The sequence below is a fragment of the Vespula pensylvanica genome, chromosome 5 (genome assembly GCF_014466175.1).
Source record: "Vespula pensylvanica isolate Volc-1 chromosome 5, ASM1446617v1, whole genome shotgun sequence".
NCBI lineage: Eukaryota > Metazoa > Arthropoda > Insecta > Hymenoptera > Vespidae > Vespula > Vespula pensylvanica.
The window spans coordinates 1,065,536-1,091,881 of NC_057689.1; the positions used below are offsets into that span (position 1 = coordinate 1,065,536).

At 30.1% G+C, this 26,346-nt stretch overlaps 3 protein-coding genes across 17 annotated transcripts; 1 reads left to right on the forward strand and 2 right to left on the reverse strand.

Annotated features, from left to right (window-relative positions):
- Window positions 1-370: 370 nt before the first annotated feature.
- LOC122629038 (dynein intermediate chain 2, ciliary) lies at window positions 371-3,998 on the reverse strand. Of its 5 annotated transcripts, XM_043812010.1 has the most exons (14): window positions 3,400-3,700; window positions 3,207-3,320; window positions 2,942-3,128; window positions 2,794-2,856; window positions 2,552-2,682; window positions 2,408-2,491; window positions 2,146-2,332; window positions 1,908-2,069; window positions 1,699-1,842; window positions 1,508-1,614; window positions 1,268-1,445; window positions 939-1,170; window positions 627-860; window positions 371-545 (listed from the first exon to the last, which is right to left on the reverse strand). In XM_043812010.1, the coding sequence occupies exons 1-14, from the start codon at window positions 3,457-3,459 to the stop codon at window positions 371-373; spliced, it is 2,058 nt and encodes a 685-aa protein (XP_043667945.1). In that variant the 5' UTR covers window positions 3,460-3,700. The 5 variants fall into 5 exon arrangements, with proteins under 5 accessions (XP_043667945.1, XP_043667946.1, XP_043667944.1 ...); XM_043812011.1 differs by lacking the exon at window positions 3,400-3,700 and adding an exon at window positions 3,984-3,998 and having other exon boundaries at window positions 2,408-2,682; XM_043812009.1 differs by having other exon boundaries at window positions 2,408-2,682; window positions 3,400-3,703.
- Window positions 2,958-5,751, forward strand: LOC122629052. Of its 2 annotated transcripts, none has more exons than XM_043812039.1 (5): window positions 2,958-3,096; window positions 4,527-4,626; window positions 4,731-4,809; window positions 5,036-5,228; window positions 5,346-5,751. In XM_043812039.1, the coding sequence occupies exons 2-5, from the start codon at window positions 4,558-4,560 to the stop codon at window positions 5,548-5,550; spliced, it is 546 nt and encodes a 181-aa protein (XP_043667974.1). In that variant the 5' UTR covers window positions 2,958-3,096; window positions 4,527-4,557; the 3' UTR covers window positions 5,551-5,751. The 2 variants fall into 2 exon arrangements, with proteins under 2 accessions (XP_043667974.1, XP_043667973.1); XM_043812038.1 differs by lacking the exon at window positions 2,958-3,096 and adding an exon at window positions 4,055-4,187.
- Window positions 5,752-26,329, reverse strand: LOC122629030. 10 transcript variants are annotated; one of them, XM_043811989.1, is made up of 20 exons: window positions 25,994-26,329; window positions 25,474-25,531; window positions 25,114-25,349; window positions 23,072-23,255; window positions 22,790-22,856; window positions 22,062-22,132; window positions 16,757-21,842; window positions 14,509-16,720; window positions 14,307-14,437; window positions 13,465-14,220; window positions 13,266-13,383; window positions 13,025-13,155; window positions 12,804-12,947; window positions 11,452-12,744; window positions 10,957-11,372; window positions 10,646-10,879; window positions 9,497-10,432; window positions 9,298-9,427; window positions 8,842-9,229; window positions 5,752-8,738 (listed from the first exon to the last, which is right to left on the reverse strand). In XM_043811989.1, the coding sequence occupies exons 3-20, from the start codon at window positions 25,118-25,120 to the stop codon at window positions 7,033-7,035; spliced, it is 14,010 nt and encodes a 4,669-aa protein (XP_043667924.1). In that variant the 5' UTR covers window positions 25,121-25,349; window positions 25,474-25,531; window positions 25,994-26,329; the 3' UTR covers window positions 5,752-7,032. The 10 variants fall into 10 exon arrangements, with proteins under 10 accessions (XP_043667924.1, XP_043667925.1, XP_043667919.1 ...); XM_043811990.1 differs by having other exon boundaries at window positions 11,452-12,466; window positions 12,545-12,744; window positions 14,509-21,842; XM_043811984.1 differs by having other exon boundaries at window positions 14,509-21,842; window positions 26,140-26,329.
- Window positions 26,330-26,346: the final 17 nt, after the last annotated feature.

Genomic DNA, 26,346 nt, shown 5'->3' on the forward strand with positions numbered 1-26,346 from the left:
TTAAATACAAGGTATTTGTTTATACGTGGTAATGATATATGTGCATAATATTATGAAATATATTTTTCATAGTTACAATTATTAATTTATAACTTTTACTTGTTTTTCTCAATATTTTTTAAAGGATTTATAATATTCTTCTTTTGTGGATAGCTTTTAACAAAATATATAAAATAAAGTTATAACATTTAATAATTAATGTAATAGTATGTTATTACAATACCTTTGGCTACTACTCACAAGTATATGCTGTAAATAACAAATTTGTCTTGAAGATATGTATACCTATATAATGCTTTTTTTTATATATTTTGGAGTATACTACATATATTTCTTCAAACTTCAACAAATATTGCAAATAATAATATCTTCATTCTAATTTAACATCTTTTGGTGGTATTAAAATAGGTGGCTCACGTATGAAACTTAATAATTTTTCTAATTTCATACGTTCTAACTCTGCATCTGTTAAATGGAGTTGTTTCTTTGTTGGTTTTATTTTCAATCTAAGATTTGGTGATAACTTTAATGTATTTATAGTACCCCTGTTAATAAGAAAATTTTATGAATGTTTTTTTGCCAATATGTAATAAGTTTATGTTCTTGTAATTTTAAATACGATTTACTTGTCATCACCAACTATGATGAAGGGCAACTTGGTATTAAAAGCAAGCCTTGTTAATTTATTCTTTTTTTTACTAACAATTGCTTGGCTACAAATTGATCTGTACTTGTTCACATTTAAATCAAAAACAGTAACTTTTCCATCATTTGATACACAAGCCAAGACAGTTGAACTATAAGGTGCCCATTGCACGTCTCCGATTGGAACACCAAGATCAAACATAAAAAGTGGATCTCTATATAATTACATATTCATTAATTTACATTTGCAATTTCGCGTATACAAGCTATAATATTACTTATGTAAAACTTACGGCCTTTCATCTTCCCATATTTTAATTCTCCAATCTCCTGAACAACTTGCAAATATCTTCGAATTATATTTATTGAAGACTATACGATACACTGGCATATTATGTGCTTCATTATATGTTTGCACATAAATGCTGCTGTACGCCGTATTACATTTGTAAATATTACCTTCTTCAGTTCCAACTAAGAATACATGTTCATCAGATGGATAAAACGTTATGCAGGTTCCACAGCCTAAATATTATCATTAATGATAAATAAATATTTTTAGTAACAAGATTTAATTATAATAAAACTTCATTTTATATCAACATTCATGTATATAATATACCTTTGAGTGTTATCAATGTACCATCAGGACCTGGTATTGGTGGTCGATCAAGAAATAATGTCATAACAGTTGTTAAACTAAGTTCCTTTTGATTGAGAACCCAATAATTTATTTTGCTATCAATACTAACACTATAAAATGCTAAATTTCCTTCTTGCGTATCTGGTGCCCAGCGAATCTTTAACAAATATTATATTATATAGTAAATTTAATTGATATTTTTAGAAATATGTAACATACCTCCCATACAATACCTCCATGCTTTTGTGTAACATCATTACTTTTGTACTGTGGTTCTGTAGGTGGTAACATAATATTATATACTGCTACTGAACCATCTTTAACACCTTCATTAAAAGAATATATAAATAAATAATTAGCTCATGCATGATAATATTTTACCCAATATTAATATTTTTCATAAAAATTACCAATGACTAATAAATGAGGATGTTGAACACTAAAATCTAAACACATTACTGGAGATTCTGTTTGACAAATCCATTCTGGATATGATGGATTTTTTAAACTAAATAAACAAACTGAACCATTCTTTATAGAACTATTGAATGTCACTGTAATATAGTAAAAATTTATAATATTATTACAAATGTTTAAAATCAAATTATGCATTACTAACATGTTCCATATGCTACTGCAAATAGATCATAATATCTGGCATTAAAGCATACATCTGTGATATCATGTTTTTTTGTTGGTTCATAATTAAATTTCCATAATGGTAATAAAGAACCTTCACCATCTTTATATTCATCACTTGGATCATTCCAATATCTATAATCTATGGACATTATAAGTGGATAAAACAAAATTTAAAAAAACTTGTAAATATAATATTATGTATTATAGAGATTTACCTTGTGCAATTTCATCATATATATTTTGATTTACCATTCTCTCTAATGTCTTAGCTGCTTTAAGCATTCTATCATACATTTCAATGGTTTCCATCTGCTCTTTTTGTTTCGTTTCCTCTCTCCGTACGTGTACAATTGGCAATCTTCTTTCTCTTTCTCTTTCACGTTGTTGGAGCATGTAATCTTCCTGAATAATTCAATATTTATAAATAAATACTCTCTGACAATATTTTTTAAAAACTAATATGTATTATTTGTATACCTGATATTCATCAAAAATAGTCCATTGGAAGACATGTGTGTTAAATGTTGCTATGGGTGGAGGTAGAGTTTGTGTACTCATATTCTGTAAAAAAATTAACACTTCATTTCCATCCATAAAATATTTAGTCTTTAATAAACTTACTCTCATAGGATTGTCATATGTTAATGCAGCTCTCTCACAAAAATTGAATTGATTAGGTATTTTTTTAGGCCTTCCTCTTTGAAATTCATCTGTTTCATCTAATTCTTCATATTCTCCATATTCTTCATAATCTAAATTCATTTTAATTGTTTTATTAACAATATTACAAACAGTTAAACAATACTTAATATAAAAACCAAACATTTACTTTCAAATTTATGACGAATTATTCTGAAACACACCTTCATCTGCATATTTATCTAGCATATCATCTTGTCGGGCAGTAAATTCCTCTCCATGATTTTCTATTATAAAAAAATATAATATAAAATAAATATATATTTCCAATAATAATCATTTCTTGTAATGAATTATTATCTAATAGCTTACCTAATTGTATTTTAGCTTCCTCAGAATCCTTACGTAATATAGTGCCAGGTATACTCAGGAGAGTTACTATATTAGGAGGATCAGGTAGTTTTATAAATTCTCTTAATTTCCAAGACCATTCAACGAGTGAATCAGGAACGCGTGTGTTATGTACTGTAAGCACTCGAGCAATTTCTTCTTGAAGTTCCTGTAATCAACATTATTTTATTATAAAATATTTACATTTTATATGTTTTCCTTAATAATACAGAAAAGTTTAACATACTGCTTCTGTTAATTGTAATTGATCATCTGGTATAAGTGGAGTTTTCGCTCGTGCCCAATCCATATCTCCACCAGCTAAGCTTATATATGATGTACGACTTTTTAGACTAACATGCTAAAATTTTTATGAACATTATAAATTATTTATTGTTAATTTGTATAAAAACAGTTTTGCGGAATTTGTAATAGCATACATCTTTCGCTAATTCTGAAATCTTAGAGGATTGCTTTTTTAGGGAAGACATCATTGACATATTATAGTTAAATAGAGCTGTGACAAATTTTCTTCTTGTCTAGATTAAATTTAATAAAAAAGTATTATTTTACAATACTAATTTAAACAAATTTGAGATTATGTAAAAATTATTAATTATATGCATTATATATTACATTGTTAATAGACCCAAATTTTTTAATGATGAGAAGTTAAATATTTTATTGGACTTTTCCTCAGCTTTGCACACTTTGTTGTTCATGCATAGAAAAAAAAATTGTATTTGTGGTTGTCAAGGATACATTGATATTAATGCTTCCATTTATATTTTGTAAAAAAATCTCAAATTTTTTTTTTTGCATGTTTAAGATAAAAAATTATTGAAATCGAAACAATAAGTATCTATTTATATATTCAAAATAACATTTTATAAAAATATGCTTAATAAATGATATAAGTTAAATTATTTAGATCTATTTACTAATGTTTATTTCATGACAAAATTAACTCCATAATATATATGTATTAAGATGTATGTATGTATCTATAGTACAATAAGCATACTTATAGATTTATATAAAATATTTTATATAAATAAAATATATGATAAGATTTCTATCAGTATTTTTGGTTATTTGACTGCAAGAAAATCAATACTGGACTATCCCAAGATAATATAAGCATTCCAACAAGTTGTAGCTAGATTCTTATGTAGAATGTGAAAAAACTTATAGTGTATGATATATATTATAAATATATAATATTTATGTATGTATTATAACAATATACATTATATTACTTCATTTAATAGATATTATAATAATTGTGTGTGTGTGTGTGCGTGTGTGTATATATATGTATGTGTGTCATATATATAGGTAATACATAAATATTATATATTTTGCTTATTTGTTTATTCATATATTTTTATTTCAAATGTCTCATATTAAAATATCTGCTTATTTATGTAGATGATGGTGTTAAATGTTTAAAACTATAATCATAAAAAATGTCAATATGTATATAAACATTTTATATATTTAAAATTATGTCAATGTATACAGAATATAGTCAAGAGATATAGAGAAAATATATTTTGTTTTTCAGATGAGTTAGAAGTAAAAGATATTATTTTGTCATGGAAGATAGTGGAATTGAAAGTGATCCAAAGATAATTACTCACAACGAAGATGAAAAACTTTTTCTGGTAAGTTTTTTTCAAAATATCTATATATCACATAAAAATTTGTTATAGTTTATATCAGTTTACAGATATTTTAAATTAATATATAGTTGGGTATATCTTTATAGGGAAGTGATAGTAGTTGTAACAGTAATCAGACGCAAACATCTCAACGAAGTTCTACTAAACAATGGCAAAAGAAACTTGGTATGCAATATATTGTTAATTAATTCAAACCAATACCTACAAATCAATTTTAATAATGTGTTGTTTCATTATATATATATATATACATATATATTATTATTAATAATAATTAATATGTATATATATTAATTTATTTCATTTATAATTGATGCATGCATTTAACACTATATTTTAATTAAAGCATTTTCAGATGAAAATTTCATATAATAATATAATGTTTTTATAGAAGCACGAATTGAACAAGCAAAACGTATTCAACTTAATTCAGATTATATAAAACTTCCAAAACATGAGACGTCGAAAATAAACGTATGTAGTAATAATACTAATGGATTAATATCGATAGAAAGATTGCCTATACCATCTAAAAATAAAGAAAATCTTCCTTTAGTTGAATATTGGCATAGCGGAAGTGAAAGGTAAATCGACTGATTATAAATAATAATTATAGAGAATATATTCCTATCAATTATTTTTATAAACATACATACGCGCACGCATAAATTTTAATTAAAATAAAATATGTATTTTGTTAGTGATGATGAAACTACTCTTTTCTCATTATCAAAAGGAAAAGAATCTGTGAAACACAAACGAGATCTTACTGATACATTCAGTATTGAGGATTTGAGCGAAGAAAGTGAAGATTCTTTGAATTTAGATCCAACACAACCATCTCATGCTTTTACGTGGACTTATATACCTTCTGGATGTTTTGCTTGCCATTGTCAAATATTATAATGTAAAATGAGTCATATTTAGTGAAAACCATACAAAATTATCAATATCGATATTTAAATGATCTATGATATATGGTATTTGATGGATAATTAGTATGCATTATATATTTTCAAACACTTTTTAAGAAAGTAACAAAGTTCATATATTTTTATGTGCTTCTATAGTAAAAGATGCTAGTATTAATAAAATATATATACACTCTTTTTTGTGTCTTAATAACATGTACACTTTATTTTAAGTTACACAGTTAAAATAAAATGAACTATATATATAATAAGACAGCATCAAGACACTGCACACTTTTAACAATAATTCACACATTACCTTTCTACATTTTCATAATGAAATCATTATTATTCTCTTATTAAAAATTTATTAAATTATAAAAATCAAAAATATTTATTTGACATTTATGATACATAGTATTTACAATAATGTTAATCATAGATGATTTAATGTTTAAGATACCTCTCAGTCTTATTTTTATACAGTAGGATCATTTTCAATTTCTTTTTTTTTTTTTGAAGGATTTATTATTTGCCGATTAATTTTTCTATTAATTTTGTAATAGTGTCAGAAAAAAGGTATCATTAGATAATACACATCCAATACAATTATACTACTATTTCTATTTGTATACAATGAATATATTGACTATTTACACAGAACAAGTATAATTACGGTACTAGTATAATTACGATATCTTATTATCCTATTATCCTATACAAGATAAATAACAAATTATTCTCAACAAAATTTCGAGAAATCTTCTAAGATTTTACTTTTTGAAAATTATTTGCCATCATAAAGTTGTAATCTAAATATAATTATAGTACTGAAAAATCATTATTTCATATCAAAATATTTATACTGAGAAATCTTATCTAATTATTTGATAGGACTTTCCATTTAGTGATACAATGTATTTTTTATTACTACCGTTCTTATAGAATACTTATTTAGCATTGATACTTGTATATTGTATGAGAAACTTGTTGTTAAACAAACAACAAACATTTGTCTTGTTACGTACAATATAAGTAAACAATAAAAATAATACAATTTATTAATAAATTAATATTTTAACGGAATATTACAAATAAATGTAATGCCTAATAAAAAAATAAATCTACTTAGATATTATAATATTAGGTTGTTTCAAAAGTTTTTTTCGCTATTCGTACGCAACTGCTTTAATTTGGCAGTGTTTAAAAACGAAAAAACTTTTAGGGTTACCTAATACTTTTATTTTAAGTATTTATCTAAATATTAAACAAAGTTACTAATTAAAAGAAATACAAATTTTTGCATAAATATTATTGAAGTTATATCAATACTATTATATATAATAAAAGCCGACACATCTACTTATTTAATACATAGATTATAGGTCAAATTACTACTTGAGATTCTTGCTACGTGCTGTGCTGTGCTATATATAGAGTTGCTTGACAGTCAATGTAATGATTTGTTTAATAAATTTCACTGTTTTGTTTTTGAAAAAATTGAAACATACTTTACATCATTCTTAATATCTTTAAGTTTTATATGTGGATTAATATTTATCAGCTGAGCAAGAGTAGTACAATTTACTTTCATTCTATGACCTCCAACTACCATGTATGTACTTAATTGTCCTAAATTAATAGGTCTTGATGGAATTCCATAAAACGAGAATTGATTAAATGTAGTTTTGTTAGAATTATCTTCATTTTTACAATTATTAATTAATAAATTAGTACCAGGAGGATATCTTGGTAACGGATTTATGGATTTTCGAGCAACAGCTTTTACTTTGTATGGACTACTACGCGCACGTATAGTTGATTTGGCAGTAGATTTTCTGGCAACTGCTCGATTTTTTAATTTTGGTTTTAATAATCTTTTCTCTTGTTTCATTTCTTCTTTTACTTCTGTTCCACTCATACTATTCCATAAAACTCTTTCCATTATGTTCTCTAACATATCTTTATAATTTGTTATACTTTCTATTTTCACATGTAATTGTGGATGTTCTTTATTATTATGCGTTTCAACTTGACTTGGATTATTAAAGGTTTTATCACAATGTTTACATTTAAAAAGATTGATGTGTTTGGACGCATGTTTTCTCATGTCATTGATAAAAATCGTTGTGAAAGAACATATTGGACAAACGTATATTTTATGTAATTCTTCTCCACTATCCGTTTTGAAATGAAATGGTAGATGAGAGTGAAACATGTTTTGATGAGTTTTCATAGCGCTTTCAGAGTAACATAGCTCATCGCACCACTGACAAACCCATCCCTTAATTTTGCAATTATTTACCTTTTGAACAGTCATATCAACGTCGTCGGTGTCTTCTGTATTTTTTACAGACGAAACTGGTGTGTGTATTTCTTTATATTTGAATGGAAGATCTATCGTCGTTCCTTCTAATTCATCTATTGTCGAAGTTTGATGACTTGAACTCCAATGTTTTCGTAGTATCTCTATAGAACTACTTTGCATTTTGCAATAGTAGCAAGAGAATTTCTTTTCCTTTGAACCATAGTTATTTGTAGAAGATCCATCTTTTGTATTGCAGCCTTCTGCATCTTTTTTAGATTTCTCTTTTCTCATATCAGCACTGGTAGATTCAATATCCTTTGTAGGTACATTGTCCAACAATGTAAATGGTAGATGAGAATGATTAAGCTCCCAATGTTCCCGAAGTTCTGCTTTGATAGAACTACTAAAATTGCATTCTTGGCACTTAATAGCATTGTTCGATACATGTATTCTTAGATGTGCTCTCAGTCCAGTATGACTCATAGCAGTAAAACCACATTGTTTACAAACTGTTTGCATTTCACGTGACATACGATTACGATCGGTTTTAATAGATAGATCATTTCCCCTTCCTCTTTTTTTTCTAATACGTTTTTTTGGACTAACAATACCATATTCCTTCTCCCAGAATTCATCACTTAATCCTCCAGCATGAGGATTACTAATTAGTTTCTCAACGCAACCAGAATGTTTTGAACGAATATGTTGACGCATCAAGCTTTCGGAATTAGTGCTACGATCGCAATAAGGACATAGGAATCCAAGACGTTTTAAATGCGTTATTTGCACGTGTAATTTTAATCCACGCCATCTAGCAAATTTCATTTTGCAATGCTTACAGATCAGAGGTTTGTCTGCATCTTTCTTCGATAAATCTATATATATAATAGTATTTAAATTAGTAATTCATTTTTAACCATTTTACTGAAAAGATTATAATACATGTACAATGATTGATAAAAGATATGTCAAATTTACCTTTACTTGTATTTGCTTGTAATATTTCTTCATCTTTTTCTTGGCAAGATTCATCGTCATCGTTGGTAGCAATAACAAGATTCTTGTTACTATCACTATCATCATCATCATCATCCTTATCATCATCATTACTGATATCTATATTTTTATTTTTGTTAATGATGTCATGGCGAATCTTCTTCTTATCCAAAATCACATTTTTTATAATTTGAACATCTTTATTGATATTTATGACATTACGATCCGTTTTAATAACAGGAGACTTATTCTTTGTTGATTCTGACAAAACTGTGTCTGTTGTATTAGATTGCAAACTTGTGTTATCCTTATTATCTTGTTTTAACAATCCTTTCATTATATCGGTTTGTGTCTTGAGCAAAGTACTGACCTATAAAATACAAAATTTATAATAATTAGTTAGGCGTACTAACATAATGTACAATTTTGTAAACATACCCAATTTTCAATAGCATTATCTGGAGAAAGAGGAGCATGATCCGTTCGTTCTCCATTATGATATTTGGCAAAATGCTTTAATAAAGCATTACGATTTACCGACAAAAATCCACAATCCTTGCAGTGCCATCTAAATGAATGTTAATAAATATTTATTATATCTTACGACACGATATGAAATATTATAATATAGTATTACCTTGCATAATTTAATTCTCTGTAAAGGTGATCTCGCATATCGTGCTTGTACTTCGTTTTATATTGATCACATAATGTACAGACATACATATTACCCATAGGTCTCCCATAAGGTCCAAATCTTTCTACATCTGATTCATTAAAATCATTGATTTCAATAGATGAATTGGCTTTTGGTGTTGTCTCAGATGAAGTATTATTGTTATTCGCAATAGTTCCCTTTGGTGTATTATTTTCAATTCCATTAGAATTATTCATCTCAATTGAAATTTTCTCGCATGATAGCGAACGTTTTGATTTTTCTTTACAATGCTTGTTTTCATCGAGAGAAACTGATTTGCCATGTTTAATTTTTGCTGGTCTTGCAGAAACTAACTCTGTATCACTCTTTCTTTTTCCTGTTTTGATAGACGACGTTTCGGTTCCTATTTCTTCATCCTCCAAAAGGATACCACGAATATGTCTCACTCGTGGCATATCTCTTCTCCAAAGAGGAGTAGTATCAAATGGCTCATCTTGTCCCCCTTGTTCAGTAGAATCGCCAGTAGATTTTTTACTTACACCTTTTATCTTCTGGTAAGCCATGATATAATCAGCATTTGGATCACCTGAATGTTTACTGGCAATATGTTGTTCAAGAAGTACTTTTACACCAGTTTTGAAAGAGCAGGCAGTACATTTGAATTGGTTCTTATCGTCATGGCTTGCAGACGCATGAGTGATCATCTCTGCTTTGTAAACACATTTATATTCACAAATGTTACATTTCCAATGGTTACCATTTGGATCTGGAATCTCTTCTTCCACTTCATCTTGAGTCGGTTGTTGAATATTTTCTGTACTTTCTAATTCTCTAATTACTTTAACAAATGGTCTCTTCTCCGGATGTTTATCAGAAAGATGTCTTTCTATGATATGTCTACATAACATTCCATTACTATCAGAGAGCATATAAAATGCACCATATATTTAATAACATATGTAAAACATTTGACAAATGTAGATAGAAGACAGTAATTAATAGAACATTAAAAGAACATGAATATTATTTTTAATTCTATTTCTTACACTTGTCATATGTTTAGATTGTGATTTTTATTAAATGAAGATCATATATGTAAGTTGATAATATAACAATCATATTACAAACCTATGGAAATGATGATGATTACAATGAGAACATTTATAAAGTCTGGTATCATGCATTTTTAAATGAACTCCCATTTTATCTATTGCTATATTTTGTCCTTCTTGGCCCGGAGGTGGCTGCGGACAATGTGGGCAACGGAAATATTGTTCATCCGAATGCAATGCTTTTAAATGATATCGTAACATAGCTTCGTCGACAGTAAGATAATTACATTCTGCTACACTACATACATATCTAAACATGAGATAGAATATAATTAATGCTATAATATAATTAAAATACTAAAATACTAGTTTGCAATAGATATATACCTTTTATGTTCTGGTACAAATTTAGGTATAAAATTCTCATCGTTATCTTTTGCAGAGTCCTTAGGTTTTCCTCCCATTCGACCATTTTGATGAGAACTACTTGCAAGATTAACCATTTTGTCAAACATTCTCTCTTTTTTATCCAAGCAAGGTACTGGATTGACTGGGCCAATCTCTGGTACAGTTTCATCTTTAGCATGAAGTTGCAGATGTCTAATAATATTTGTCCTAACTTTGGTAGTATAAGGGCAAACAGCACATTGTACTTCGCGATTATATATCGCTTGACGAGGCAATAATTCTATTTCATCAGGACCAAAACTTAATTTTTCAACATCACTTGTTTTTTCGGCTTCCTTTTCCAATATCTTTGCTGTTCTCCGTTTTTTACCTTTTCGTTCTCCATTGCTCGGACGCTGTGTCAAATAAGATAAAAATTTTTAATTATGAAATAAACTAACCGAGCTGATATTTATTATATCAATGTCTACTTACTATAGGTTGCACGATAAAGAGACCATCAGCTGAAGGATTTTCTGGATCGGCGGGAATTACTTTACTGTACTGAATTTTATGTTTTGTTCTCATATGAGCCATAGCTTGATAGGAAACAGTACACCGTGCTTTACATAGTGAGCAACCAAAACGTTTTAATCCATGTAATTTTAAATGCTCAAGTAAAAAGCCAATTTTCACAAAACGTTTGCCACAATGTGTACAATTTAAATTCTTATCATGTGTTCTATGAGTACACTTTTTAATATGTATTCGAAGTATAGCTGCATTTAAAGCATTGTAATCACAATTCTCATAACCACATTTATACAATTGATTTCCTGTAAAACCTGTATCCTTGATATCTTCCAAAGTCAAAGGTTTTTCTGATTTATCACGTGTCTTTGAAGCAGGATTAGAGGCTTCTACACTACTATGAGCTGCATCTACTTGTTGTTTTTCAGTGTTACTTTCAACAGAATCTGCATTTGAAGTTTCTTTGATATCTTTATCGCTTTTTTGGTTTAATTTGTCTTCTTTGTTTTTAGTACTGTTTTTGGTATTATCTTTAGAAATTTCAATGTGCTCTAATATTTCTATATCACTATCATCTGTTTTGCTTTCATTAATTATGGATTTCTTACTAGTAGGTGAGTTGCTGTTGTCAGACATATTTTTCACAAAATTAGGATTGTCTAAAACATTAATATTGACGTATTCATCTGAGCAATCTAATGTATTTGTTAATCGCAATGGATCTACTGCACTTATATCTCCATCCACACCAGATAATAATTGCAATTCAGGTTCATGAAGAATGTGTTTTGAAGTATGATAATTTCCTTCTTGAGCACAACTTTTTTCGGATGCTATGATCTTGGAAATAGAAGATTCATCTGGTTGATTATTGTCAAGAACGCAACTTTGTGATAAAGTCAATATTTCAGATGTGCTATCTTCACACTCAAGATCTTTACAGCTATTAGAATTATGCATTGCGTCTAAGGAATTATTTCTACAAGAGTTAGAAAACATTTTAAAAGATGAAGAATTGCTTTCATTACTACTACATGTTGAAAATATATTAACTAACTTTTTATCTGATGTATCATTTGTTTTTTCATCCAATATAGAAATTTCTTCCACTGATTGAGAAGAAGTGGAAGATAAGCATTCGAGATCTTTTTCCTGTTTATTTTCTAATTCATTCTTCGCATCTATCACTTCACTTGATGTTTTTATGTCTAAGGTTCTTATTAAAAGTTGATTTATTACGTCTTGAGTTCTTATTGTCTGAAATTTCAATCGAAATTAGTGTTATATTTTTCTTCAATTAAACCAAAAGTACATACCTGTGCTGGTACAGAACGTTCAAGAATTTGTGGTAATCTGTTACAATGAAATAAGCTTAAATGGGTGAGCATATCACTAAATGAGTCTGCACCATTTAAACAGTATAAGCATTGATATTTATAAATCCCATGAATTTTGTAGTGCTATAGATGATATAAAATTATAAATATGGAATCATGTGTTCAACAAATAATTTTATTTTATATTCCTATATACTTACTGCTATGAGTTGCTCTATCTTTAAGCATGATGCAGAACATAGATGACACTTGTAAATAGATAGAGTAACTGAATGCTTTGTCTTCAAATGAGATATGAATGTTTCTGGTATGTAAAAAACCTTTCCACACTCTGAACGTAAAATTAATATTTCACATTAAAAATTTCATTCAAAATAAAAAGTATCATATATAAAAATAAAATATTAATAAATTCTATTTTAAATAAAAAAAGATACAAACCATGTTGACATACGAATGGTTGTATATAATCATGGCGATTATAATCTTCTTTTATTGGAAGCTCTCTTATTAATTTACCCAGCAAAATGCCAGCATGGTTTCCTGCATGAGATACCGCCTAAAAAAAAGAATATAAAAGTAATAAATAAAAATAATGAAATATATCCATTTCTTCACACAGAACTTTTTTTTTAAATACCTGGTGAATTTGTACATAAGATGGTGCAATTGCTCTATAAAAACAGCAATTACATTGATAACGACAATGTGCATGTTTCTCTTCCATGTGCTGTTGCATTTGTGTCCAATCACTCAGCACCATAAAACAATAAGCACATTTTTGATAATCATACGAAGAATTATCTTTCTTCTTACTAACACACATATCATGCTGAGCATAATGTTGACAAAATGAAGTAGTAGAATCTGTTGTAAAAGAACAATCTCGACCCATACACTTATATAACTGACTAAGCTTTGGAGGTTTTAACATAGCAGCATAAACATCAGAAGATTTCAATTTACTTATTATTGATTGTGATGTTAAATCATTTGCTTTAAGAAGAGGTGATGTTCTAACTACTTTCAGGATTTTATAATTTAAATTTGTAAGAGTTGAAGATTTTGAGCCTGTAATATTATGTGCAGTTACTGGTGCAATATTAGTATTTTTACCAACAGAAACTTGAAATGGTAATTTATTATGTTCTATTTGAATTATCTTTGATTTTGGAACAATTGGTACATAATTGGTAGTATGTGATGATGTAGGTGTCAATGATTGGACTGGTATTAATTGTACAGATTCTTGAGCAGTACTTTTTGTTGGAATTGGCTGTCTTATAGTTACAGAATTAATTCTTTTTAAAATAAGTGGTTGAGTAGCCTTTTTTAGTAATGAAACTGCTTTACGCTTCATTGGTGAAGTTTCAACAGCTTTTCTGATATCATTTATCTACAAGTGAATATAGATGTTATGAAAAAGTTTTTTATATTATTATCAAAATTTTATCAACATTCGAATATTTTTAAGATACTTACAATCGTATTTTCATTTCTGACACTTTCAGTATATGGTGCAAGACTAACTACATTCTCAATTTTTAAAAATGAACATTCCTCTTCTGTATCTGTTTGTAATATATCCACTGGAGTATCAGATTGGCTACCAGCTAGTAAAAAATATACAAATATTGTAATATAAAAAATATTATAATCGTTACATATAAGTATATATACTTACTACCAGTTAAAGATATAGTATCTTCTTGATTTTCTGAAGGCTGAGTAGGCACAGAGAGCATATCACCGCTCAAGCGTCTAAATCTGAGGAAACCTTTTGGTTCATTGTCATTACTTGTGATTTGTTTTATGGACTCATACATTTTTTTATCTTGTTTCTCTAAGAAATGTTTAATACTTGCAATAGGTACAACATTTGGAGGTTTTGGTATAGATGCAGACGCGGACGTTTTATCAGTATCAGTTTGCACTTTTGTAGAATTTTCGGATGTACATCCATCACGTGATTTTATACTTTGAAGTTGAGCAGCAAGTCTTTGTATAGTTGTCATCATTGGATCTTTCGATGATACAGTGATATTAGAAGTTTCCTTTAATATTGTATTTACATCTGTAGTCATTTCAGTGTCTGTCTGTTCACTACTAGAATCTGAATCATAAATAGTTGCAGACTCTCTAGTAGTTTCATTATCACTTGTTTCAATTTCACTTTCAATGACCTTACCATCAACATTTGCGGATACTAAAGGTTCTTGAACATCTGCTTTCTCAGAATTAAGATTTAAATTATTTTGAACTGTATTGATATTATCTTGCTCTTTCGTTTTCTTCAATTCATCAGATTTCGATATATCTTCCTTACTTGTTGTTTTACCATCTGATATACATGGTTCTGTTGTCTTTGTATTACTTTGAGGTGGTGTTGTGCTTATAGAAGATACAGAGTTGTTTGAAGCACATGGTTCAGATACATTATTAATTAACACAAGATCTTTATTCTGACAATCTTCTTTATGCACATTTGTTTTCATTTTATCTTTGAGAGTATCGATAATAGATTTTTTTTCAGAAACATCTTTATGTACTTTAATCCCAAAGTTTTCAACAATCTCTTGCATTTTCTTTCTTCGTTCTAATTGAATCTCTACTTCTTTGTGCTCTAATTCAGGTGGACATACAAATACACTTAATTTGTCACTAATAGTAATTGGTACTGTTAGTTCTGCTGATTCCTTTTCAGGCAATATCAATACTTCTTTAGAGTTGGATGGAACATTTGACGAATCTTTATCAGTTATACATTCTATTTCCTTATTCTTAGAAACCTCTTGATCTTTCTTTTCAGAAATAGCTTGTGTTTCTGTAATTTTACTTACAGAGTTATTAGAAACCACATGTGCGTCATTATTTTGTCCATCATTTATTTGTTGCTCTTCTGATTGAGAAGTTTCATAGTTTTCAAGCTTTAATTCTAACCTTTCACTAGTTATTGGAACTGGACTTGTTATATCAGTTGCATCAGTAGACATATTTATTTTTATAACATCTACATCCATTACATCGTGATGCCAAATTTCAACGTGTGTCCGTAAATTGATTCGTTTTAATTGTACATAATTGCATACTGAGCACAAATATCCATATACACCATTCTCTTTTGGTATTGTATCTTCAATTATAATTTCAGTAAATAAATTATTATATTTGCGACAAATTTTATAATAATGAGCACGCATAGATGTTTTAGTAATAGTTTGATAAGGACAACTCTTACATCGAAATCGATATTCACCAGTGTGTGTTGTACAATGTTCATAAAATGCTTCTATAACAGCATCTTTTGCTCCTTCAGTAGAAAAATAACAAACTCTGCAATTAAATAAATAAGACTTTTGCTCTGAAAATATTGTAGATGTCTCTTCGTAATTATTATTCTTAGAGTCTTCTATTGCCGCTTGAGCTTCTTTGGGTTGAAATCTAGATATTAAAACTTCTTCGTCAGGATGATTCGTTTTATAATGATGAACAATACTTTTACCATTGAAGGGACAAAGTAAGCACTTATATTTTTCTAAACCTATCCAAGCATATTCAATTAATTGTTGTATGTTTAAATTAACAGGTTTTTCATATTCATCGGATACAGAATCTTTTGATACTAAAAATACATCTTCGTTTGTAGATATATTTTCATTTATAGGTGAAATTTCTTCGTTTTCCATTTCGAGTACAGTATTTTCCATTGATGACGCTGCAGGTACATCACACGTATCTGTGCAATTTATTTCTTCTTTCTTTTCTTTACTATCTTTTTCCTCACCATTTTCTTCGTTATTTGCGACATTATTACTGGCATCATTGTTTTCATTGTTTTCATTGTTTTCATTGTTTTCATCGTTTTCATTGTTTACAGAGAGTGAGATAGGTTCTTTCATATCTTCTTTCATATCTTCTTTCATATCTTCTTTTATATCTTCTTTTATATCTTCTTTTATATCTTCTTTTATATCTTCTTTTTCTGGAATGTTTTCTATTGGATTTTCTGGCTTTTCTTTTACATCATCGTCTTTTTGAATGCTTATTTTCTCTGAAGTATCTTGACTTTCAGGAATAATTCGATCAGATTCTACCTGCACTGAAGTTGAAGTCTTTTTCCTTTTCTTTTTTGATAAAATACCCATCTGCCAGTTAAATTTCTTTTTCTTTTTCTTAACTGAAATTTTCTTTTGACCTTGCTCAATACGTACCGAATCATTGACATCTTCATCAACATCAGCATCACTTCCCTTTTCTATTTGAGAAATGTCTTTGTTCTCTTTAGATGGTACCAATCCTACCACGGTATCATTTAATGATTCTTCACTGTTATTCGATTTATCAATGTTATTATTAACTTTCTTCGCAGAAGCTATACTACTCGACATAGATATGTCTGAAACAATACTTTCCTCATCTGTGACAGATACAACGTCTTCAATCTTATCAATATTGAGAAGCATTGGACGTTTTCTCTTTAAACCTTTCTTAGAAAGATTCTGAACATTTGGTTTATTTTTAGATGATACTACCTGTGATGAGCTATCTTGATGACTTGATTGTTTTTCTGTATTAAGTGAATATGCCTCATCTGCACCAAAGCTTTCGTCCGAAGAACTATCAAACATCACTTTCGCACAATCTATTTTTGAAATATCCGTCTTTTCGATGAGAACTCGTGCCTCTTTCGAAATTTCTTTACGAAGTACACGTTTACTTCTACGCAAAATTTCGATATCTTGAGATTTCTCATCCTCTTCTTTAGAAACATCGAGAGTTTTGTTACTATTCGATTCTCGATTAATCGTTCGCAAGGATAAAGGTTGATCTTCCTCACTATCAGAACTGAAAGTTCGCTCTTTCACACGTTGTCGCGTGACCCGTTGTACTTCTTTTTTATTCTTGCATTTAGTTTTTCCCGACTTCTCGTTATTTCGAATTCTAGGCAATTTTTTCGTTTTAGAGATATTCAACATTTGTTCTTCACCCTCAATCGTCACATTCTGTTTATCCGATAATTTGCATGATTCTGATTTTTTCGATACTGAACTCGAATTACTCGCAGATGTAATTGTAGAAGTATTTGCTTGATTTTCTTTCAAAACTCGGCACATACGATGCCCTGTAGCAGTTACTACACCTTCGCTAATAAACATTTCTCGAATATCTTCCTGTAACATTTCCAAAGAATTTCTCCTTTTTGTTTTTGGTTTAGATATTTTTAAAACACTTTCTTTGTCTTCAGTTTTTTCATTGCTTATTGAAGTATCCTCAATTGGCGTATATTGTTCAATCGCATTTAATGCTTCAGTGCATTTTTGTGTCTGTTCTAAATCAAACTTTTTGTCTTCAATTTCGTTGTTATCATTGCTGTTTTCTGAGATCTTGTTCGTGTTATCGTTGTTATCTTGATCATCGTTAAATTCCGAGACTTCAGTTGTTTCAGAGTTTTCCAAAACAATGCAGGAATTTTCTAACTTTTCATTATCAGGTTTGTCAATGATGTTTATAAGTTCCTTAGAGTCAGTACACACATCTTTCTGATCCTTTTCAATAGAAATGCAATTGTCAACACTATTAGTATCATTATCTTTTTCAACTTCTTTATTCTTATCTTTTTCAACTTCTTTATTCTTATTTTTTTCAACTTCTTTTTTCTTCTCTTTTTCTTTTGACAAATTAGTCAATATATCCAATCTTTCTGCTAAGCAGTCTTCATCAGAACTATCAGAAGAAACGATAACACGTCGCTTTTTCTTAACTTGCGTCTTTTTTGCTTCAAGATCTTCCTCTTTATCCGAATTACTACTTTCAGATTCGGATTCGATAATCTTTTTAATTTTTTTCAATTTTTTTGCTTCTAACGCTTCGCCTAATTTTTGTATTAATTTAGCTTGTTCAAATAATTTCTTTCCCTGTCCAAATTCTAAAGATTTCCTAATTAAACCTTCGATCCATTCTTGAGTAACTTCATCCTTCAATTTAAGTCCATCTATTTCTGTATCATCTTTCTTCAATCTCGTATCATTCTCTGCAATCTCGGGAGTACTGGCAGATGTATTCGTTATTGAATCAGGTTCTTCAAATTTCGATTCATTTCCGTCAACGGTTGACGTTGTCGGGGATGAAGCGTCTCTCTCTATATTCATTGTTTCTATCGGTAAAACATCCTCGTTCTTTAAAGCTACTGTCTCAGAAATTACATCATCTACGTCCCAATTTTCTTTCATGTTTGACACATCGCTACTGCTTGTAACTTCTGCAGACGTATCGTCTTTTTCAGTGCTATTTTTATCGCTATCAGATTTTTTCTCTTCGTTTGAAGGATTATTCGAATTCGTCGACTGTTCTGATCGTTTGATCTTTGGTATTTTGAAGTTTTGCAATCCATAAGAGTGACTACTTTTACCCTTTGTGTCTATGACACCATATAAACTCTCGAGTGGTGACTGCATTTTATCTTTGGATACCTTGTCGCTCATTTGTTTGCTATTATTATCTGAATCACGTCTATGCGCTTCAGTTTTTTTCAACTTTGATTTTTGCTTGATTTTTCGTAGTGTTATGGGTACCGTAATCAAAGACGGTATCGAACGTTTTCTAGGATCTCTTTCTTGATATGTATTATCTTTAAATTTATTTACATTCAAATGCTTATCCTTGGTCAGACGTGGATCTCTGTTCGTGTTACTGCTACTACTACTTTCTCGGTTATGATTCAAGTTTAAAGACAATGTAGTGTTCAGAGAGTGATCTGTTCGCATCAGGCGTGGATCTCTATCCGAAACTGAAATTCGAGTGTCTCTATTAAATCGATTACAATTGTCCCAGTCATTATGAACGTCTCTGAGTCGTTCAGGTCTAGGCCGAACATCGCGATTAAAATTGTTTCTTACTTCTCCTCTACATCTATCATTGTAATATCCATCTCTACCTCTACCCCGATTACATCGATCTCTATCTCTGTTCCAGGGACAAGGTGTGCTAGGTCTTGTATACGAACCAGGCATTCCCATCATTCCGTCTGTACAATTCATTTCAGAATCATTTCGATAAGGAGGTTCATTCGGCCTATTTATCGGTTGATCCCACGATTGCCTTGGAATCGGATAATCAATGGGTCTATCAAAAGGAACATCATGAAAACCTCTATATTGAGGAGGGAAACTTGTAGGAGACATTAAAGGCGGTATTATCAATGGATTTATAGAAGGTGGATCATCGTGAACAATTTCTTGAGGTCGTGGATGTGGAGTACTTAACAATGGTCTAATTATCGGTATAATGTTCGCGTTAAAATGATTCGGTCTGATCGGCGAATCATTAATCGGGTGCGAATCTATAGGAGCAGAATTTGGAACTACAGAGTTCCACATATCTTGGTGCATTCCTATTGGGTGCGGATACATAGGATTAGGTATAGGTATACCTTGTATTGAGTTATTCCCTATTCCATTATAATTATTAGGAGAAGTCCACTGAGGATTACAGAAATCATTTGGATTTGAGGGAGGATGAGGAGGCGGCCATAAAGGCTGATTTACGGGTTGTCTATTAAAATGTTCCTGTTGGACTGAATGATCTATTCTAGGAGCATCTCCCATATTAGGAGTTTGTGCGCGTCGTTGATAAAGCATAGTATTTCTGTCCTCTTGCATAATAGGACCACCATGCAAAACGTGCACATCCTCATCGTGAATCAAACGAGAATGCACATTTAGAATTTTATCATTAATATTATCACGCAATTGACGCGGATGTCTTTCATAGTTCTCAGCATAATGTGATTCTAGTTTAAAAGGCGGCGAAGATGATCGGTGCCTGTGATCATGCGACTTATCAATATTTGAAGGAAAATTATGTTGAAGCAGTGGTGGTGGACCCTTTATTTCGTTAGACTTTAATGTTTCCGGTTTTGCATTCGACGATGTCTGAACTACGTTTGATAAACATTTTCTTGTTGTAAATTTAACTATATGTTTGTCTACTTCTTCCCAACGTCTATCGCTTTCCCGATCAATTTCGTCTTGAGACAGTTGTTTCGACGTACCTGAATCAGTATTGGCTGATACCTTTTTATTGTTATCCTTCTTTGTTAGGATATCTTCTTTTGGCTTTTCCAACCCTATCTTTTTACAATCTGAGTTATCTTGTAATTGCTCGTCTTTCTTATCGCCGTCTGTTTCTTCTTCTTCGTTGAGTAACTCGGCTAAATCTTCAATAGAAAGCGGTGGTTCGGTCGAAACAGGCGGAGGTGAAACTAGCATTGCCGGTTTTGAACTCGATTTTGATGTAGAGAATCCATCCTTTGCCCTTGGTGAAATACTTTTAGATTTAGAGAACAAAATGTCAGAGTCGGGTGATTTAAGTAAAACTTCTGGAACGTTCACAGGCGATTCTGATTTAATATTTGTATTGGCTGTATCTAGATTCAATCCAGGTAACATATTTTTTTCTAAAACCGACGATAGTCTCCTGGAACCTCCTAAGGACGGTACTGGAAGGGTAATTATGTGTCGAGATTTTGTTGTCGTTTGCGAATCGGTCGTTTTCTGTGATAAACTATTGCTCATTAGTTTAGCTGCGTTGGAAACATCGTTATTAGAAACCACAGGATTCCAAGAACCTCTAGTAAATTTTGTATTCTGTATTTCGGATTCTTCTAACATATCCCATTCGGAACATGTGAGTTCATCGGTATCTTCGTTATTAATCGTGCCAATTTTTGAATTCGGTGACTGTCTATCTACATCACAATTACGTTCAGTCGGTATAACGATTGGCTTAATACTGTGAGATATCTCCATTTCGTTCAAATTGATATGCTTATCGCAAATTTCCAATATCGGGTCAATGCTTCTTTCGGTAGGGATAATTATAGGCGCCATTTGAGGTACCGTTTCAGGACTAACTGGGGGACTCGGACTGGCCGGAGTTTCTTCCATTGTTTGTATCGTTATTACTTCGATATCAGGCGACTCTCTGTTCTTGTTACGATTTTCAGTATCGTCCAGTGAACTGAAAAATATATTGTTCCATTCCTTTGCTATATGTATATGTAATTAACTGTAAGTCGAAGATATTATTAAAAACGGCAAAACTATAAAAATAATAATTTATTTCATATATACTCTTGACGTTATTATTATTGTTTTTTCTTTTATCTTCATATATATATATATATAGGGAATAATTTTATTACTAGATTCTATAAAATTTTGCAATTTTTATACATACGCTGTAGACTGCGAATCGATGTTTCCAATTTTTTTGTTCGGCACATGTAATCCTGGAGCATTTCCCTGAAACTCGTGTCGAATTAGAATAATTAAAATATACAAATAAAACATGCACTCTACGGAAGCCTGAAATATCTAAAGTATACGGAGCGATAGAGAGACAAACATTCATATAAGCAATATTATTGAAGTTCGAAAGATAAACTAAATTAATAACCACAATACCATTTTCCAACTAAATTTTACGCAGTCACAATATAAAATTTAAGTTTGTGCAAATAATATTTATATAATCTATATATAATAACTGTGCAATTTGCGATCTACAGTGTGCATTCAATTAATTATATATAAAAACTACTAATACGGTATTATAATCTAATATACAGAATATAATAATATATAAAAACTAATGCAAACGTAGAATTAGTAATCAAACAAACTAAACGTTTTAAATAACAATCAATGTTTTCTGAACATACATGTATGTATGTATGTATGTATGTATAATAAAAAATTAATAAAAAGAAAAATTACAACAGCTGCCTTTCATAAATGTATACAGTATGAAATTAAGAATAAAATAATATTAAACACCCAAAAGTAATATTATGATTACGAAACGTAATATTTCGTTCGTTAAAAAAGATATATATTAAAAATATTGCAATCAATAAAAATATCTATAAAAAACAAAAAAATTGTTGAATAAATAAAAGTACCTACCTTTTCTACTTTATTGTGCAATTTTTGTAAAACATCTTCACATCTTTGTAATGTTTCGATCTTTAACCTGCTCCATTAATAAATAAACTATCAGTATATACATGGAATTTAAAAATGTATGTGCATAATTACTATAGTACGTGCAAAAAAATTAAATAATATTTTTTTATACGTGCGTATACGTGCATAAAAAAAAAGAAAAAAAGAAATAATATTATATTATATTATTTATTAAATTTAATCGTGTAATATTATATAAGATAAAATATACATGTGACGTACTTCCGTTTACTATTAGATAAGATTCCATGCAGACTTTGCATCTTTTGTAACTGAATTTCTCTTGATTTGTCCTTAACATTTTGTAACCTCTCGATCATAGCTTCTAAAAATGGAATGTACTTTTGCATCTCTGCAAATTTTTTATCATACTCATCCATGTTTCTTGCATTTATTTTTAATTTACCTGTGTCAACATAAAAACATTTCTTAACTATATAATTTATATATATATATAAAACAAAAGAGAGAAAACGAAAAAACATCAATCAGATATATACATATACACACACGCACACGCGATTTCATTGAATTTTTAATATGAAATTAATATACTTATAATTACAAATAATTAAATAAATCATGAAAATACTTTTATCGTATTATATCTCGTATATATGTATCAAACGAGTCGCCATATTTGAAACGAACCGGAAATAAATGGAACCTTCCAGAAAATGTCGAAGATGAAGATGGCGATACTATAGCAATCTAGAATATCTTTGTTATAAATTATGTGATCCTGTAGAAAAAGATTAATAAATTAATTACCTAACCCGACATCCTATCAATAGAATCATTTAAAAAAATATTTCGAAAGAAAAATCTATTGCTGTAAAAGTAAAACTTGCAACACTTTGCGATTATTCGCCATTACGTGTAAGTTTGTATCACCGCCATTTTCTTTTCACATTAGACATCTTGCTACATGAGAAATCGCATAGAAGCGATTCCACTTTCACTCGAGAATAACTTAATATCTCAAAAAGAGAAAGTATAATGAAGAATTGTATAACTTTTTTCTTTTTTTTTTTTTCCTATTTTCTTTTTTTCTTTTTTCTTCCTTTTTTTTCTTTTCTTTTTTAAGAATAAGATCTTGATAATAATCACAATCACTCTATGAGATGATAATAATTCTGTACAAGATATGTATATACGTTAGCTGTAAAATTATTTTCTTAGGAAAATTAATTTTTACACGACGTAGATTTTTATGCGATCTTTCCCTCCTTTCTGTTTTATGACTATTATTGAAAGATAGACTTAAGCAACGGCTTAACGTATATTCGTTACTTAAATATATCCTTTTTACACTAGAGATTTGATATATGTATTTAATAGCTGCACAAAGAGATATTACCAACCTCACTTACGCACCCTTTACTGTACTTTCGAATTGTCAACGATCTTAATTCGCCGATATTTTCTACACAATATTACGAATAAACCCATTTCTTCAGTTTTTAATGAAAACGGTTAACAATAGATGTTTCACAATACTGCGACATTACACTAGAACACTATATACATAAATTCATGACGTAGAACTCGAAACACAAATCCATTGGACCGTTTGATTCGTTGTACGGACGATCGTATATACACGTATTACACATCGCCCATCCTTTCTTTACTTCTCGTTAAAACATCTGCCATATTATATATATATATATATATATATATATATATATATATGATATTACTTATTTCGTATTTTGCGAAAGTTTCAGATTCTTCGTTGGAAAATCAATGTCAATAAATAAAGGAATACAATTGATATCACTTTTCCATTAGAAATTCTTTGTCAAATTTAACGATATTGTACTATAAGTAATGCCATTGAATGCTATGTTAATTACGCCAAATAGAATTATTCCTTTAATATGTAAATTAAAAATTTCATATTATAATACAATAGAGATTACACACTACACACCACCAATAAAAGAAATAATGTGCAGAGTTAAAAATATGTAAATAGATTTTGCACAGAATGTAAAAGGCACGTGCATATAAGCACGTCACACGCGCGTTCGTTCGAAAAATGGCGTACAAAAAGTGACCATTAAATGCGATTTCAGAGGACGAACTCCGAGTTCTCGAACGTTCGTTACAGGTATACGAGTAACGGTCGAGTATAGGATCGAAAGGCAGCCTCAAAGGGCGCACAATGGCTGCCTATCCATGGCGCCACATTGACGACTTTACGATGAATATTAAATTCGTCCAGAACGGACATACGATTGTTCAGTTTTTTTACTCACCATTCATTATATTCGAGATGTCTGCTTCCGTATACGTTGAATTCTTTAAGAAAATGTAGGCAACGAGGGATCTTCGCTGGTAACAAATTTCCAAACGATACAATAAATATATATCTCGCTTTAACCGATATTCATGTTCGGCAGATATCACGCCAAATATAATCGGTTTTTTCACGTTATCGCTTTGCTCGTCATATTTCTGCCATTTCTCGATGTATGCAATGCCGAATAGTTTCCTAAGATTTCAAAAACAAAGGACTAGTATAACCGACGATTCAACGACCGCCGACACGAACGCGAGAGAGAGAGAGAGAGAGAGAAATATTCATTTAATGATCCGTGGTAGTAAATATTACTTACCGTATATGCTACTACGAACAAGAATAGTTTATTATGACCATTGATATATACAACGAAACTGGAAAAAAAAAAAAAAAAACGATACTCTATCACCTTAACCTACGTATTACCACCGCGATCTATGTTGTGTGATATAAGTTTCTTTCGTTACTACTCTAACGTCGTTCCTTTTTACAAAAATGGATGGTACGAATGAATACATGTATGTGTATAATCGTCACGTACACGCGCGCGCGCGCGCGTCCCTATGCGTCAGATCGTCGTCGTCGTCGTCGTCGTTTCGTCGTCGTCGTCGTCGTCGTCGTCGTCGTCGTCGTCGTCGTCTTCGTCTTCGACGTCGACCTCGTCGTCGTTATCGTCGTCGTCGTCGTCGTCGTCTTCGTATCGTCGTCGTCGTCGTATCGTCGTCGTCGTCGTCGTTGTGTCGACAGCCAAGATGAAAACTTATATTTTGTCGTGCTCGATATATTTTGTTGATATTTCAATCAAAAGTAAGACATAACTGAAATAACGATACTACTGATATTTAATCGCCTATCACACGATTTTCGACGCTATAATGTTTATGCGGCATTAATAGAATTCGATATATATCATGGTGTATACGTCGAATGACTATGGACACTAGTTAAATCTACAGCTTTTTCAAACATTAACACGAGTTACCGAGTTTTCTTCTGCAGATTCGCCATTTGTAGATCGTGCACGAATGCAACGACATCTAGCATCAGTTTCTTCTTCTTTAATCTTCCCTCGAACAACTTCAATTCCATTCCTCGAGACTTCCTAAATTAAACGGTCGTGACCTCTGGCGACGAATATTATATACTATTTATTATCTAAAAACTTTTATCTCAAAATCTTGAAGATAAA